Source organism: Barbus barbus (assembly GCF_936440315.1).
Source record: "Barbus barbus genome assembly, chromosome: 2".
NCBI classification, from domain to species: domain Eukaryota; kingdom Metazoa; phylum Chordata; class Actinopteri; order Cypriniformes; family Cyprinidae; genus Barbus; species Barbus barbus.
The window spans coordinates 11,157,455-11,176,392 of NC_136730.1; the positions used below are offsets into that span (position 1 = coordinate 11,157,455).

At 35.6% G+C, this 18,938-nt stretch overlaps 1 protein-coding gene across 1 annotated transcript; it reads right to left on the bottom strand.

Moving 5' to 3' along the window:
• Nucleotides 1-1,679: 1,679 nt before the first annotated feature.
• Nucleotides 1,680-17,157, bottom strand: LOC306880900 (uncharacterized protein). Its single transcript, XM_079434706.1, has 6 exons — nucleotides 17,090-17,157; nucleotides 14,838-14,980; nucleotides 11,675-12,244; nucleotides 8,075-8,272; nucleotides 3,836-3,937; nucleotides 1,680-2,536 (listed from the first exon to the last, which is right to left on the bottom strand). The coding sequence occupies exons 2-6, from the start codon at nucleotides 14,967-14,969 to the stop codon at nucleotides 2,402-2,404; spliced, it is 1,137 nt and encodes a 378-aa protein (XP_079290832.1). The 5' UTR covers nucleotides 14,970-14,980; nucleotides 17,090-17,157; the 3' UTR covers nucleotides 1,680-2,401.
• Nucleotides 17,158-18,938: the final 1,781 nt, after the last annotated feature.

Here is an 18,938-nt window from a genome sequence, read left to right on the forward strand (position 1 = left end):
ATTCTTTACGCAATAGTATATATATTCAACCTTACAAACCTGCATTGTGTAACTAGTGCAAAATTTCAAGCCTCTCTTCCCTTCATCAAATCAGTTCAATCAATTAGTTAACTGCAGTTTATTTGGTGTTAAATTTAAATAACATTTAACTATTCACACAGTGCCAGAACAACACAGACCAGTTGGAGGCAAATGTGAGATGTGATTAATGGAAAACAAACAGGCCCTATAAATCTTCATGACTGTATTACACATGATTGATGGTCATTACAGTATATGTTGCCATGGCCACATAAAACCAAAATATAAAAGCATTTCCTGTTTTTATATCAAACACGCCATCTGTAAAACTTAATCCCTGGTGTACCCATACCAGAAGCGCTGGGGTCAGATAAGGCCGCAAGGAAAGAGCGCAGAACATGGAAAGATTGTGAGAGAAAGTTTAAGATCAGCTGGGAGGAGAAACATGATCATCAGAAATGATACTTTATTCATACAATCATTTATGACCTCATGAACCAGTAAGAGTGTAACAGTGTGGCGACTCGTTAACTGTTCAAACATTCCAATCATATCCAGACATTCCTGCAAGCTTTCGTAACTATTGTAGAAGGTCCACTCATTACATGGGAACCTGAAGACACACTGATAACTAATCATGTTACCACAATGAAAACATTGTGTCCAACCTCTGGCAGCCTAACAACAGAATCTATAGATCTTGGCAGGACTTTGCTATTCGCTCATGATGTCTGGCAGTTGTTTAACACTGAAGGTAACATTTTATAGGAACTTTGCCATATAATAATGTTCACAAAAACCAAAGTAAAACTGACAAAAGAAAGCATGCGTTGACCTCACACAGATTACACAATTGCGAGGTTTTTTCTTAAACGAGAACAATGAGACATGGGTATTATTCTTTAGATATGGGTTTTCTTCCGAATATTTGACTGACATTTCATATTGAATAGTCATTTTATGTTTACAGTGATCATCTGTGCAAATGCATCAACCAAACGCAAATATTTAATAGGTAGGTTACCAATGCCATTGTTGGAGCTCTGCAACAACTGAACCGTGTGTAAGTAAATCATTTATTACATCTGTGATGTCTGACACATAATATTTATATATATTACATCAGGGTTTCCCGAACATCAGGGTGAGTTGATGAAAAGCTAATAATGAATTGAATGCATATAATGAAAAATTGAGGAAAATGAATAGGGCTGCAATCAAAACAAAACTGAAATTACGATAAATGGCTTAGCGCAATTATTAAATAAAAATGAGTTCAATCTCATTTGCATAATTTCATTTTCTAATTTAAATTTGGAAATTAGCATTGAAATTAAAAATTACAAAATGAATTGTAATAAATACAAATATAATTAAAATGGTAACAAAATAATTTCAAGTAATAATCAAATATTCAGTTTATTTTCAAGTGCAATTGTAATATTACAATAATATACTTCTGTCCTAAAATAATAATAATTGTAATATGTAACAAATAGCTTTTTTTAAATCACTGAAATTGTCTATTTTTTCTGTTTGCTTTTATATTTTTGTCAGATTTTTTATTTTTATTATTATTAGTTAAAATAATAATAATATAAAAACAATGGTTTTATTTTTATCATTGAAAATGATAAAAATGTCTCCTGGTTCTTTTTGCCTTGATGTTTTAGCAGTAGCATGAGATATTTTCTTATGAGATGAAATGTTTATCAAATCACAATCGCAATATATGCCAAAATAATTACAATATATTTTTGACCAATATATTGTTTGATTACAAAATAAAAACCCAAATAAAACACAAAATGATGAAATATTTTATTTCCTGCATGGCATTTGACCATTAACTAACATCAGAGCACCAAAAATATGCATGTGTTGTTAAATTATTGAGATATTAACTTAAGGGGTAACTCAAGAAAATATTTTAAGTTAAAGGGTTTCGGTTGACAAAAAACCTTTACATAAATAGAAAACAGTGCAGATTACACTGTCTCACCTTGGGTTTTTGAGTTGTAAGTAAATGGAGGCACCATATAGAAAATGGAAAGATGAATATGATGTTAAAGAGTCCATATATATTTATGGCTTAACAATTATAATACATTTTAAAAACTTTAATAATTGTATGAATTCCAAGAAAAAATTAACATAATACCAATGGTTTACATTTCAATAAATAAAGCAACAAAAGTTTGATTGCTACGGAAAACACTATAAAAGTGTGGTGTCCACTGTCAAATTGTGCTTTTCCCCAAGGCCTCAACATGTCTAGAACGCGCAACAAATAAACACAGTACAGCATATGATAAACAAGCAACAGTAGTGGTGAACAGCACAAACCATGATAATTCACTGCATCATAACATGGATCGGATCAGGCCACACGGGTCATGAGCTCTTCCAGCGCTCGCTCTCTGTGGTTCTCATGCACCAGAAGAACCTCTTTGATGGCATGCTGCTGGAAGCCCATTTCATGAAACTGAGCAAGAAGGTGAAGGAACTCCTCAGCCTAAAATAGAAGAAATAAGGTTACAATATACACTAACATTCAAAGGTTTGTGCTTGGTAAAAATATGATCATCAATACTTTTATTCAGCAAGGATGCACTGAATTGATGAAAAGTGACAAGAACATTTATAATGATGCAAAAAGTTATATTTCAAATAAATGCTGTTCTTTTCGAATTTCTATTTATCAAAGAATTCTAACAACAACAAAAGCCTACTGTTTTCTCAAAAATAATTAGCAAAGAACAAAGAATACATAAGTTTTTAGGGATTTGAAAGTAGAAACAGAAGGGGAAGATCTAATGAAGAGAGAGAGAGACTGTTCCAGAGTCTGGGAGCAGCAACCGAGAAAGCCCGGTCACCTTTAATTTTGTGACAGGAGCGAGGAACAGAAAGAAGAAGTTGACTGGAAGAATGTAAGGATCTTGAGGCATTGTGTGGGACAAGAAGATCACTGATCTACTGAGGGGCAAGACCATGTAAAGCTTTATAAACAAAAAGCAAAATTTTAAAATCAATTCAGGACTCAACCGGTAACCAGCGGAGAGAGGCAAGCACAGGAGTAATGTGCTGACACTTTTTAGTGCCAGTCAAAAGCCTGGCTGCTGCGTCTTGAACCATCTACAGACGATTTACAGTTGAATTAGGCAAACCCAGGTATAAAGAGTCACAATAATCCAACTTTGAGGTAATAAATGCATGAATAACAGTTTCAAGGTCTTTCTTAGAGAGCATCATCTTGATTTTGGCAATAGATCTTAGTTGAAAGAAACTACTTCTCGAAACTCAGATTGGAATAAAAAATGACACCAAGATTTTTTTTCACAGTCGTGAACATTTGAAGATAGAGAATCAAACTGAGTAAATATGTCAGGTGTCATATTTGGTGGGGCAAAGATAACAATTTTGGTTTTGTCGTTGTTTAGCTGTCAGAAGTTCATGTCCATCCAACATTTTAAGTCACACAGGTTCATTAAACAGGCCAGACATGGAGCCATTATTATTTTTGATAGGAAAGTAGAGCTGAGTGTCATCGGCATAAAAATGGTATGATAAATTGTGTCTCTGAATAATATGACCGTGTGGAAGCATATTTAATGCAAACAGAAGAGGACCCAGAATGGAGCCCTGAGGTACACCATAATGTATTGGAGCATGGGAAGAAAAACAATTCCCAACTTTAACAGAAAATGTTCTCCCTTTTACTGTTTTTACTGTATTTTTGATCAAATAAATGCAGCCTTGGTGAGCATAAGAGACTGATTTGTGGTAGCACATTAAAAAAAAGTCATATACATACCTTGGTCTCACAGTTCTGAAACATCTCAAGTGCTTCTTCAACCTGAGCTTCATCATAGCCAAGTTCACATAACCGATCACACGCCACCATATAACTCATGATCTGCGAGAGAACAAACAAACAAACAATCCTTCATACTGTACATGAACACAAACACAATACAACATGGATCACTTTAACTGCAGGAATCTCAGCCCTCTGAGATTCTCGAATGCTTCATGAAAACAAAGCCAGGTCGAGTTCTAATGGACTTTTGGGGAGCACTGGTTTATCCCCTAACACTGTGATTAGATCAACTGATCTGGTTATTGGGCACACTGTTGACGAAACAGCACGTCATCATAGCTGTGGACTTCTGAAAGATCATTAGATGATTGTGAGCTATCATAATTCATGATAAGACTGGATGTCAGGCTCAGAGTGGACTGAAAGCGGATCGGCGTGAAACGTGAGACGTGTGTGGATAAGAGTCACGGAGGAGCGGCTGGTCTGATTAACAAGATGAGCTTTGTTGATTCAAATCTGATCATCCGTCCCAACCAGCTGTCTGATGTCATGCTGAGCGGCTCACTGGGCAACTGAGGATACAGCTGAGTATAAAATAATCAGGCTTCGCTGGCCAGTCAGTCAGTGACTTCACAGACACTTCAACACATCGCTTCAGGGCTTTCAAGGAATCTAATGATCTAGAACAAATTAAAGTAAGCTTTAGACAAAGGAAAACAAATTCCTAATGACTACAATGATTAATTATTAGTAGAAATGCACTCATAAGATGAGAAAAGCGGCATTTATTATTAAATAAATACATATTTTGATAGTTATTATTATTATTTATAAACGAATTAAAGTTAACAACGACAACAACAATTTAATAATTTACATTGCTTTAAAAAATAACATAATAATAATTATTATTATTAATTTAATAAACATATTAGCTACAAACAAGTACTTAATTTATTAAATATTTAATAATTAATTAATAAGACATCATTCTTTCTACCAGCCTCCAAACTACACACATTTTATTATCATTGATATTCTTTTACACCTTTAATATTTTGAATTAGACTTTATTACATTTTCTGTTTTCACTGTACATTTAGTTGTTTTTTTTTTTGTTAGTTTTTTTTTACTTTTGTTGAGTATTTTTGTAAAAAAAAATGTTATGTCACAGATTTGATCTATTTTTTAGTTTATAATTGTATTTATTGGTTTATTTAGTACTTAAAGGGGTCATATGATGCGATTTCAAGTTTTCCTTTCTCTTTGGAGTGTTACAAGCTGTTTGTCCATAGATAAGATCCCTGAAGTTGCAAAGACTGAAGTCTCAAAACCAGAGATATTCTTTATAAAAGTTAAGACTCTGCCACGCCCCCCTAAAACTGCTCATTCAAACACGCCCCCACATCTTGACGTCAAAATGTGGGGAGATTTTCATAACACCGCCCAAATGTATAAGCAATGAAAGAAGGCGTAACTATTATTCTTCTCGCTGTAGTGTCGTTGCTGCCACCGGCGCCATGTCCTGGAGACGCTGTGTTTTACTGTGAAAACGAAACTACTTTGTTTGGGCTTCCAAAAGAGGACACAGCTAGAAATCAGTGCTTAAGTTGTATTTACAGCACTGTTCCAGAACAGTTCAACCCAAATATTAGAGTGTGAGCAGCACATTTTACAGAGGACTATTTCCTGAACTTGGAAGCTACAATGCTGGCTTGCTCAAAGGCTGTTTCTATAAAGTGGGGCAATTCCAACTTTGCAAGGACAATCTGACGCTATTTTTTTGACTATTCAAACGCGAGTTTTGAGCAGTGAAGAGTAGTGCTTGTTGTTTGTCGTTTCTCCGATCACAAATGCAGACATGGTAATGTTTACGCGGCGCGATGCAACGCGTAAAAAGACAGTAGAATTCATTATAATCAGTAATTATGTCCCCACTGGATGCAACAAATGCCTCATTTGTAATGGGTTTTATTGTTTTTTATTGTTTTTGTGAGGTCGCACCGTGAAACGCCATGACAATACGGTGAGGGTGTAACATTTGTCTCACGCTTGAGGTATTCCGCCAATCACAAGGCACTGGATAGCTGGCCAATTAGAGCACGCCTCGCTTCTCAGAACGATGAGCTTTGTGAAAATCGGCGCATTTCAGAAAGGCGGGGCTTAGAGGAGCAACAATAACATACAGTATGTGGAAAATAATGTTTTTTTAACTTTAAACCACATAAACACATTGTGTTTCACCAAATGCACAAAATAATGTTCTTTTTAGCAACATCATATGACCCCTTTAAGTTTATTGTGCACTTTTGAACTTCCAAACGAAGAGAAAAGTTGCAATTATGAAACAATTTTTATATTTCAGTTTTTTTAATATGGTTTTGTTTTTATTTACCTATAATAACCCTGCATGTGATATAGGCAGTCAAAAATGAATCAAGGTATCTTATTAGACTAAGGCCCGGTTTCACAAACGGGGCTTAGCTTAAACCAGGACTAGGCCTTGGTTAAATTAAATATTTAAGCAACTTTTACAAAAATGCTTTAGAAGAAAACAATACAGGTGTGCATCTTGACACTGAACAATGGCACTGACATATTTTGATGTCAGAGCAAGATATTTTCAGTTGAAACAGCTCAAACATGCATTTTAGTCTGGAACTAGCTTAAGCCTTGTCTGTAAAACTGGAGGTTAATGTGATGTGGACGTACAATTATTTTATCAGTATCGCAAATCAAGCCGTCCACATTATATGATTTTACACAAATCAGTCAAGTGCAGAGCATCTTCTAAGTTTTCCTCAGCAGACTTCTCTGGCTGTACTCAGCTCCACTGCCTTCAAATGCTGATTTTCTGATAGTCTTTTTCCCATAAACCATTTTAAATAAACTTCAGTGTAATTTTTTCCACTGTACCCAACAACGTTAATGATATTTGCCAATGAGTATGGCTTCATGACTCGAGTGTTCTCCTGAGGGAAGCTTTGTAATTCCGAGAACTAGATACTAGCTCATTTTGGAAACTTCAGGGGGATCTGGTGTCTATTTTTGGTTTTTTTTGGTTTTTTTTCATCATACACAGAATCAGATAAAAGAGGATGGAACCAGATGTTTTGCTGTGACACAAAGCTGAAACTGAAGCACACAGGGATTGTGAGTGAAATCTCTGCCAATGATTTCTGACATTACTTAAGTTTTCAGGATGAATACAGTATATCTGATAAAGCTAATTAAATAAAACAGCAGGTGCTTTTCAAACAGACCTTCTCCAGTGACCTGGATAGACAAATTCATTCATGGACATATTGTTATGAGACTGAACGTACACTGTAAAAAAACCCCCACAAAAACACCAATTTCATCTTCAAAACTAAAATTCAGTTGCTGCCTTCAAAAAGTAAAATTAGTTTCAACTGACTATACTGAATATGTTACAACTAATATACGTAGCTCATATAAATTATTTTGATGAGTTAAATTAATGTAAAAACATAAGTGACTTGCATATCATAAAATTTTATACAATATACTGAACTTAAAGAAAAAAATATCAGTCTCTATTAAAAGCTGCAGGTATGAGTAACAAGAATATTTGCTTTAATTATTTGAAATAATTTAAGTCATCAAATGAAATAACACAAATGAAAGCACAGTATGACCATTTTTATATATTTTATTTATATAATATGTAATGTTTTTGTTATATAAATTGTTAATAAATATCATATTTAATAAATAATATTAAGAATATTATTTATATCATATTATAGTATTTATTAATATTTTGTATTAGAATTTATTCTTGTTTGTTAGTATCAACATTTTAGTGCTTGGATTTCAATTGATTTTTAGTTAGTTGCCAAGGCAGCATTCCTAATTTTCAGTATTTTAAGTTTAATATTTTTTGATCTGTTATTTATATTTTATTTCAGATTTATTTCAATGAACGATTTATTTCATTTATAATTTCAGTGAAATTAAAAGATTAGTATTGTAAAGCATTTCAAACCTAGTCTAAAGGTTTTTATGATTATGGGAAACATAAATGTGGTCAAGCATTCGTTCATAAACACACAACTGAACTATATTGGTAACCCAGCATACACTTTGATTGACCTTCCCCTGCGATACACCAAGGACGGTGCAGAGAATCTCAGCATTACATCTCGACCCGTGAATAAATCCCATCTCTTATTTCACACTGAATCCCTGTAACAGATCTCCCTCACTGACCTGCTCTGGACTCTGCTGGCCAGTTTTCTGAAGGGCGATGATGGCCGTACGGAGAGGGTAGCCACGCTCGGTCACGGCCGCCAGCAGCTCCCTCTCCTCTGGGCTGAGAGCGGAGAGCAGCTCGACCGAAGAGTCCAGGACAGCGGCGTGGGAATTGAGTGGCCGTGATGGGGCTGGGGGGGAGGATGAACCCTGGGCCTGGAAAAAACAACAACAGTGCCTCATGGTCACAGTACCCTTGAGAGATGAGGGCAGGAAACACAATACTGAGAAAATCTAGAATGATAAACAAACTATTGTTGGTGCAAGGTTTGATTCACACTTAAAAACAACATTTTAAATATGTTCTGAAAACATTTGCATCGATGATTTCGGTTGACACATTTATCTAAAGCGATTTACAGCATATTCAAGATGTTCATTTTTTCAGTATGTGCATTTACTGGGAATCGAACCAATGACCTTGGTGTTATTAATGCCATTATCTACCATCTGAGCTACAGAAAGATAAACTAAAAAGTAAATTACCAAGGTCCATTAACCTTAAAGTTCACCCAAAAATGAAAATTCTGTCATTTAGCCATTGACTTCCAAAGTATTGTTCCATACTATGGAAGTCAATGGCTGCCATCAATTGTTTGGTCACCAACATTCTTCAAAGTATTTTCTTTTTTGCTTAACAGAATAAAGAAACCCATACAACTTGAGGGTGAGTAATTGATGGCAGAATTTTCATGCATAAAAATAAAATGCATATTATTTAGTAAACCTGTCACCAAATAGATGTGAGATAAAAATGAACTTTTTTATAGCAATTTTAGGTAATTTGCCATAGAAATACTATACAGTTTTTAACCTGTTATAGCGCCACCTATTGCCCAATCTCCATAAAAGTTTGCATGCTTCTTCAAAATCACATGTTGCACATATTTACCAAATTTCATTAAGTTTTGAGGTTTTGTTTAGCAATTATAGGGTTTTGGGTACATTTGGTCATGCTCATATTTTAAGTGACCCTGTTATAGCCATTCAAATACTGAAGTTCACAAAGAATTTCAGCACTTGAGTCACAGTGATCCCTGGAAGAAATAGCCAAACATGGAATAAAACAAGATCAAAGGTCATTAAACTTCTGGAAAATGCATTTAATTCTTTTTCCGTTCATGTTTTAAAAAAAACTGTAACCGTAAATGAAAAAACTGCAATGAAAAACTACAAGCCCCCTGCCATATTCTGTGCACTGTGACCGTGTGGCCAAGCAGGACATGATGTCATGAGCATTAATAACGTGTTGGATTAGACTGTCAACAAAGGCGGAACCTTGAATCGTAGCTTTGCTGAGAAAGACATTTCCCGAACACTTCCACTCGCTAATCCAGACGAATTTGTTGCAGCTTGGGAAGATTCCAGGAAAAGACTTAGCACTCGCTATTATTAGCTAGTTCATCTTCTGAGACATTGCAGAAATGTGCACCAAAAAAAAAAAAAAAAAGAGAAGTACTTCGGAGAAGTCATTCATGTCTAATAGCTGAATGAATTGAATGGGATGCTCAGACAGTCATTTCTTGAGGAACAACAAAATACCTAGCAGTCACAGTGAGACATATTAGCACAGGATTTACAATGAATCCTTCTGGAACATGGTGAGAAACGACTAAATGCTTCTGGAAGACCGGCAGGACTATGATGTCTCTTGCTCGAGTGATTAAAATACCTTTCTGGACTTATTGGAGGCTTGTCAGTTAAAGCCATTTATAGTAAGGCCAACGGTTGCCTTCTAAGGACAACTGTTATTGTGAGCTCTGAACTATTAAAAACTTCAGTGAATTGGCAACTGAGAAAAGATACAAAATATTTTGTAAATAGATTAAAGAAATGAGTTGTCTGTATTTATACTCCCAAAGAGTACAAACTGTAATTTCAGTACATCAAGACCTACCCAAACATGTCGAGTAAAGAGGAGTGTCATTTATTGTTACAGAGCTACTAATGATCTGCCATTTGCAGTAAATTTAAACCACACATTTTGGCATCTAATTGAACCATGTGTCTGTTTTTGCGTCATTGCACTTTGTACTTGTAGTGAAATCTATATGCTGAGAAGGATGTGTGCATATATGTGGGTGAAAAATCACAATTCTTTTAGTCCCATTGCTTGAATTCAAAAGAATAGCATTTGAATAGTTTCCACTCTTCCTGGAGATTTAGAAGAAGTTTATTTTGTTTAGCATTAATGGCAGATATTACTGAAACAGGAGACCTGAAAAGTCACACTTGGTCTCTTATGAAAATTCTTCACTTTGCAAAAAGACACAAAATTGAATTCTGTTTTTGTTTTTTTACATGTTTTTGGAGGCTCTGGACCACCTTTAGTTTAAGGTCACATTTACCTTTGCATGAGAAAATTATGTTGAGCGAAATGCAAGCGTCTCAATAGAGTAAGTGCAACTTATGCACATCTGTGAAGTCTACAAGACCACAGCGTGTCCCATTTGTAACTTTAGGTTTCAAAAAGCCTGTTTTTGTAGGCCAAAGCCCATGAACGAGTTAGAATTTTAGCACATCCGGTTCTATTGTCCCAAAATAAATGGGGTTTTTAATAGTTTATTGGTTAAATGCTTGAAATAAAGGTCAGTGGTGAACACAGACTCAAGATATTTTCACATTTTCAACAAAACACGGTAACACTTTATTTTGATAGTCCACTTTAGACATTCTACTAACAGTAAGTAACTTCCCAGCTACATGTCAACTAGAAGTCATTAGAGTATTAGTAGACTGTCTGCTTAATATCTTCTAACACTTTATTTTGATGGGTCCACAACATACAACGTACTGACTATCAGAAACTTTGCAAGTATATGTCAATTAATTCTACTAACCCTAAACCTAACCTAACCTAACAGTCTACTCCGAGAGTTAGTAGACATGTAGTTGCAAATGAATGAGAATTAGTTGTCATGCAGTTGCAAAGTTACTTAGTTAATAGAATATCAAAATAAAGTATAACCAAACACCAGTGATATAAAGTATAACACACCAGTGATATTCTCTTTTTTTTTTTTTAAAGCTTTCACTTGTCTTGAAAAAGGTGGTTCCAAAGGACACTATAGAGGTTGACTGGGACATTAAACATCACGCAGGATAAGAAATGTCATCTACTCACTAGTCCACTTTTACAGTCTCGGTGTGTTTATATTCACACTCTTGCAAACTATTCTAACTCAAACTTTCAGGGAAATGTTATTTTAAAGATTGAAGAGCTTAGTGATGGCAATGTTGAAGTCTTGCGACTGTAGTGTAGTTTGTTTACATACACTTGTTAAATTCTGCCAAGTGTATTTAGGCTTCAAAAAAATTGAAGATTACCTTGATAAACAAAGTGTGCAATGTGTGTAATCAAACTTTATTTGGTCACAAACCTTTTTTTTCTGCAAGAATCCAAAAACTGAAAAATCCTTTTGGGTTTTTGTCAAGAGAACCAGGGTGATGCAAACTTCCAGGTTGGCCAACAAAAATACGCCATCACTCTAGCGCTCTACAATGTACTTTATTTCATAACCAAAGTGTGGACTGCAGGAGTTGAAGATGATGTCTTACCTTTGGGGTGGGATTGTTAATGCATTCAGACTGAAAGTGGTTGTGGGAGATTGTGAGAGATGCATTAGTACGACCAGCAGAGCTCTGACTCCTCTGGAAGTTTCTCTTGGGTGAGTTACGGCTGCAGTGGGAAGACGACGTCCCCTGGCGCTGTGTGGCGAGGCTGCAAGGTGAAGGCAGCTTGAGGAAGTTCGATGATCCACAAGTGTGCATGTCTTTCAATCCTGGCCCCTGTCTTGGCAAACCCAAACCACCCCGTTTGGACTGTGCTTCACCGTCAGCAAGATCTTCTTCTGTAAATTCTTCATCTTCCGAGTCAGAGATGGTGAACTTGACTCGAGCGTTCATCGTGCGGTAGTGGGCCGCATTTAAGCTGCGGCTGCGGGGACGAGGGTTGGGTTCCCAGAAGTCACTGCTCCAGCGGCTGGCTAACCTGCTCTCCTGAGGGCTGCTGAACATCATCCAGTATGGAGGACAGGTCGCCATCAGCTCGCAGGAAGAGTGGGAACTGAGGGTTGGATAGCTGCCCTGGAGACCCATGAGAACCCAGTTCTCCATACTGAAGACATACTGAAACATCAAAACACAATGTCAAACATCATCTGATGACATCTAAACTAATGTTTTTCGTAACTTGCAGTTTACATACCAAGTCTACATCAAAATGAAGCCAACTGGGAGCATGCCAGTCCCATTATGACTACAAAAACACTATCTATTTTTAACGTGCAACCCTATTACTTACATTACAGATATCGCTTTTTTTCCTGCAGACCAGAAAAAATGCTCATGATGGCATTATCCTAGAAATTATATACACAATTTTAAAAGAAAAACATTCTCTTAAGGCTGGAATACAGTACAAGACTTTTGCCCAGATTTTGGCCTCGATTTATAGTCTAGATGAGTCGAAGCTAGTTACCAATGTATGATGTAAACAGTTTCCAAATTTCTTTTTTATTTTTTTGCTCCAGACCATGAATCTCTGTGGTCAAAGGACATCAGACATGTTTGATATTTTGAGCCGATTTTAGGCACATATATTATTATTAATTTTCATGCATCTCCAAACAACAAGATGCACATTTCTGTGTGAGTTTGTTACGTTTGGAATGACTTGAAAATCTGCTGGTGTGTGATCCTCAATCATTTAGTGCATATCATGCCAGTTTTTCTCAGTTACCGTTTCTAAAGTAAGCAAGTGCATGATGCCTAATGTTTTAAAAACTGCAGATTAAAAAAGTTGAGTAGTATTCCAGACATTAGTTGTCTGCACGGGCTTTGGTAACACTATAAAAGCTAAATTAATAACAACACTTCTAGAGTTTACAGTCAAAGCTAAATTAATCAAAGATAACTTTGCATTTCATCAACAGCACTGGTAACTGAATACTTCTGCTTTTGTGTGATTGTGCATCCAAGCCACTAAGTGTCAGTATAAAGTCAAAGACCACTAACATCAACAAAACAATTAAATACATGATTAGGGATAATTCCTAATAATAGCATAAATACTGCACTGACTAGCCCTCATAAAGTAAGATTTGCTTCACGAGTTGCACTAGTAACTTGAACTTCATCTAAATGAATGCTGAGCTACTGCTATGGGAATCCCTTTGAAATACTAACATCTGCCGTTATCAGCATTATGAATCACTGAGCACCACAAAACAGATGTGAAAAAGAGAAGTATTCACACCAGCCAAATATTACACAACAATTTGCATCCCATTCAAGTCCTAAATGCAAAATCAAGTGTGCAATGCTCTAAGGCAGGTACACAATGTTGTTCTTGGACAGACGTGGGACCAAGAATTTAAAGAAACTCAAGCTCAATACACAGCCATAAAAGGTTCACATTAGCTTATTTCGATTACATTGTAATAACTCCTGAGAGCAGTATGTTTTCTTTGCAAATACCTTGACCAGTAACACACAAACCCTTAGGAATTTTAGGCATTTTATGCCAACGGATCTATTACATCAACAATATTCCCTTGATTACTGAGAGCCAAGAACTCTTTTCGCCCTCACTGTTTAGTTTTTGTAATCAGAAATATAATTATACTGTGTTTTTGACATGGTCCTCATGTCTTTCGCACACCTCTGGGCTAAACAAACAGTGTACTAGACAGACTACATGTCAGTGTAATTATAGAGCAATCACAGATGGGAATGGGTTAGAGGTGGCAGGGATACGCTTACACCAATGCATGTTACAAATGTCTTTGTATTTTCCTGTGACCTTGTTAGTGACAGCCTGCACTCAGTCAAAATTATATTAAGGCCGACAGCTGCTGTAATCAGTGGTATTCATGGCAAATTACATTGAGCCTAATGCAGTATATGGTAGTCGCAGATGCTCTCTTGGGAAAGGTCTTTAAGATTTCAGAAACACATTCAGTAATTTAATATTAGTACAGAAATCAAAGTTCCCTTGAGAGGTGTCGCCTCTTGATCTGTGCTGAATATTAATGTGATAGAGGCTGCATGAAGTACACAAACTTTAAAAGTTTCGGGTCAGTAATAGTTGTTATTTGTTAAAGAAATTAATACTTTCATTCAGCAAGGATGCACCAAATTGATGAAAAGTTACAGAAAAGGGAATATATAACTATATATATATAAAATATATAAATGTCAATGAATCATAAAATAATAAATCAATCTAAAAAAAATCTATTTTATATCTTACTCATTTTGTTTCAATATCTTACCCCATAAAACAGCAATGGGATTAAATGGACAGAAAATGCATGCTCCAGATTCAACACGTTGAGCTTCTATCCAAATTCTTTTTATGGCTATATACACATAACTGCACATCAGCAATTGTTAATTTTATATCTGTTTATTTCTCCCAAGAACTCTTAGCAGAAAATCTGAGACAACATTGACACACTCTTCACAAAGATGATAAAATGTATTAAGCTGGTCAAATGTTAGTGGAACATTAACCTAAGGAAATGCACCAGAGTGGAACTGAGAAGAACTGACCTCATACATCCACTAAAATTCACCTTGGCACCAGCTAGTTAAACGTAATTCCCAAAATGGCTCAGGAAAAGAATAGCTGCAATTGTTTGTATTAAAGTGTCCAAATGCATTTTGATGCCAACTGGTCACGTCAGGTCAAAAACATGCATTTTAGAGAGCATCAGACCTCAGTTTCCTGCAGTATCTTCAGGTAGTCAGGCAGAGTGATTTCTGGAGCTGTGAGGAGCTCAACCTCTTCTTTAGCATCCTGAAGAAAGCCAAGAGGGATCTTAAAGGGCACCTCATCCAGACAGGACATTTCACCCTTATCTGAAAACAGAAATGGCAAATAAAGAAACGTCTGACACCAAACCAACCTAATCTGTGCCCCAGATCCCACATTATGGGATATAAAAGTACACCATCTGTCAAACATTTGGAATGTGATTCCTGAAGGATCATGTGACACTAAAGCCTGGAGTAATGATGCTGAAAATTCAGCTTTGTGTCACAGGAATAAATTACATTTTATAATATATTCAAATAGAAAACAAGTATTTTAAATTGTAATAATATTTTGCAATATTACTGATTTTACTGTATTTCTGATCAAATAAAAGCAGCATTGGTGTGCATAAGAGACTTCTTTCAAAAACATTAAAAAACGTCTAAACTTTTGACAGGTAGTGTAATAACACATGACAAAACCCAGATAGTCGCGTGTTTTTCCCAAGTTCTTGCTTCTCAGAAAACACCTACGAGTTCTTCGCTTGGCTGAAACTTCTCTATATTTGTTTACCTGTTACACAATAGTAAGGACACTAGAGGATTAGGGATTAAAGATTACTGAGACTCGACCACCTGACCGTCTCAACGTCACTGCTGTGTGCCATGACACGTGCTTCATCATATGTACTCCTGTCAGAAACCTTACTAGAAGAGAGGATGCATTTTTCTCAAGACTAGTTATAGTTTGTCTGAAAGTAGTTATAGAAATTATCTTCAGAAAACCTGGCCCAGTGTTAATGGAAAGTCAGTGCCCTGCACCAGACGGTCAGATGACACTCTTCACTTTGGACAGATGCTCAGATGCTGCTCCACACCTTTTTCACCAGATGGTTTTAGATTTTCAATCTGAGCTGAGTCTTAACAGCCAGATGCTCGGTAAGCTCTTAAGTTGTTTTCCTTCTTGTGCAAGAAAGAACAATGGAAAATTCAATAAGTTGCAGTATTCTGCCTAAACCTCAGGCAGAAAATATTGCAAGTGAGTGAGATCTATATCAATGCCTCACTGAACATAAGCGTATAATTTACTTTGATGCTAGAGAAAACTTTTAGTCAAAAACCCCTGAAATAAACACGAGTATATTTAAACTAATCAGATATTGGTAACACTTTACATTAAGGTTCCATTTGTTAACATTAGTTTAACTACATCAGTTAACAATGAAACAAATATTGGTAGCACTTTATTTTCCAGTCCTCTTCCTCATGTACATACTATGTGTTTATTATAGTGATTACAATAACTAGGTAATACCCAAGTACTAACTCTGAACCTACCCCTACCCCATGTAGTTATCTTATATTACCAGTACTTTCTTAGGTAGGTAAACTGTAAGTACACTGTAAGCACATGTAAGTGCACATACTGTAAAATAAAGTGCAATAAAGTATTTTAAAAAAGCATTTATTAAGCTAAATTAATGTTAATTTTAGCATTTTATTAATACATTAATAAAATCAGAAGTTGTATCTGTTATTATAATTTAATGGACCTGAGTTAACATGAACTAACAACAAATAGTTGTATTTTTTTATTAATTAACATTAATAAATACAGTAATAAATGCATTGCTTATTGTAAGTTGATGTTAGATAAATCATTCAAATGAACTAATAGGACCTTATTGTAAAGTGTTACCAACATAGTTTGCTTAAATTGACATAACAGAAAATTAAATGGATAAAAATACTGAATTTAATTAAATAATAATTTGTTAATTAGAATATCTCAGAAATCTATTCTTTTTAAATTTGAGATTTTTAAAAACACTGCAATACTGTAATCACATATTGTATTTACTGTAAAAAAATTAATGTAATATCCGCATTAAAAAGGTTAGATTTTAGAAAAATTATATTTGAAATCTTACACATTTCTATAATTACTATAAAACATTTATAAATATATAAAATTCTAAATTACATTTATATTACATACACTGAAATCAAACAGCCTTCATTTAAACGGATGAAATTAATGAAAATCATGACTTAAGACAACAGATGCATTGAACATTATTAAAAAGAAGAACTCCTTTTTAAGTTTATTAAACAAAAAAATAATAATAATTAGTTTAAAGTACATAAGCCACTTCACACATACTCTACTCAGAGCTAGAAGTTAGCGGTGAGTTGTGAAGAATGTTTACTCACCTCCTGGGTTTCCTGCGTGTGGCTGGTCTCAGAGGTGTGATGTGGACAGTGTTACCGTCACTCCTCACAGAGCCGTGTGTTGATTCCTCTGCTCAACTAATCCACTGACACAACACACACTGACACTGGCTGTTTACCTGAGCCGCTCACACCTACAGGAAGTCAACCTGAAACATCCACATTTAGAAAACCAAACCTTTGACAAGTAAATAATTACTTTGTCATGTCAAATATTACACAAACATAATGAATCTGTACATATCTAGACGTGTTATTATTTGTAAATAACACAATCAACCTGATTGTCTTAAGCAGTCCAGAGGAAAACGATGTGATGTAATCAGTCTTCTGGCATTTTCACAGAACAACATGTGATGTGTTTTGAAGGTCTACTAATAGATTGAGCTTCCTTCAAATAAATGTGTGAATCTCTGTCAATAACCTGTACAACATATTTCACCCCAAACCTAAGCCTATACTTTACATCATAGCATTATTTGTATGAAATTTAGGAAGAAGCCCTATTCTCATAACCATAAGGCAAAACAACAACAGTATGCATAGGTGTTCTATATATACAGTGCCCTCCATAAGTATTGGAACAGTAAAGACAAAATTCCTCTGTTGTCTGTGGAGTCAAGACATGCAAATATGATTAAAAGATGAATATGAGACAAAACTACAGAATGTCATATTTTATTATTAGCCGTTTCAACACATACACGCTTTACCAAATAAAAAGAACAGCACTTTTAGAGTTCATCCCACTCATTGATGTGAGCATAAGTATTGGGACAGTTGAACATAAGGCACATATAAAAGATTAAAAGCTATTATTTAGTTGCAGATCTCTTGCGCACAATCCCAGCAGTGAGTCTGTGACCCATAGACATCACCAGACTCTTGGTCTCATCCTTTGAAATACTTTTGTAACATTCTGCTCTGTTTTAGTTGTGTTTTTCCATGTCTTCTGTTGACCCAGTTTCGCTGATTAGTTAATTAGCCCCTCACCTGTTTCTGTTTTCGTATGATTATGACCAGCCTTTATAAGCCTGAGTTCTCCCCAGTTGAGTTTGTCTGCTATTGGTTATGTTAAGCTTTTCGAGTTCAGTATTATTAAAAGCTTATTGTTTTGAGATATTCCTGCCTGCCTGCCTCGTCTTATCTGTCTGCCTGGGGAAACCATAAAAACTTTCCCAGCCTTTAATGCAGCCAATTCCAATTGTTGAGTTTCTGCCTTTACTCTCCTCTTCAGCTGGTGAAATTCATGTTCAATCGGATTTAAATCTGGAGATTGACTTGTTCAATCTAAGACTTTCCATTTCTTTGCCCTTATAAATTCCTTGACTGAACTGGCAGGGTGTTTTGGGTCATTGTCCTGATGCAATATGAAACACTTCCCAATGAATCTGGTGGCATTTTCTCGAATATTGGTAGGCAAGATGGTTTTGTACCCTTCCAAATTCATTCTGCTACTGTCATCATACATTAAGTCATCAGTAAAGTTGAGAGGGCCTGTTCCAGAGACAGCCATGCATGCCCATGCCATGACACCACCTCCACCATGCTTTACAGATGAGACTGTATGCTTGGGATCATTTGCAGTTCCCTTTTTCCTCCACATTTTTGCTTTCCCTTCACTTAGATAAAGGTTCATCTTTGTCTCATCGGTCCGTAAACACAGTTCCAAAATTCTTCTGGCTCACCTTTGTGCTTTTTTGCAAACTCCAATCATGCCTTTCTATTTTTGGTGCTGGTCAGAGGTTTGCATCTTGCTGTGTAGCATCTGTAATTCTGTGTCAAAGTCTCCTGAGGACAGTAGATTGTCAGAGCATCACCCCAGCTTTCT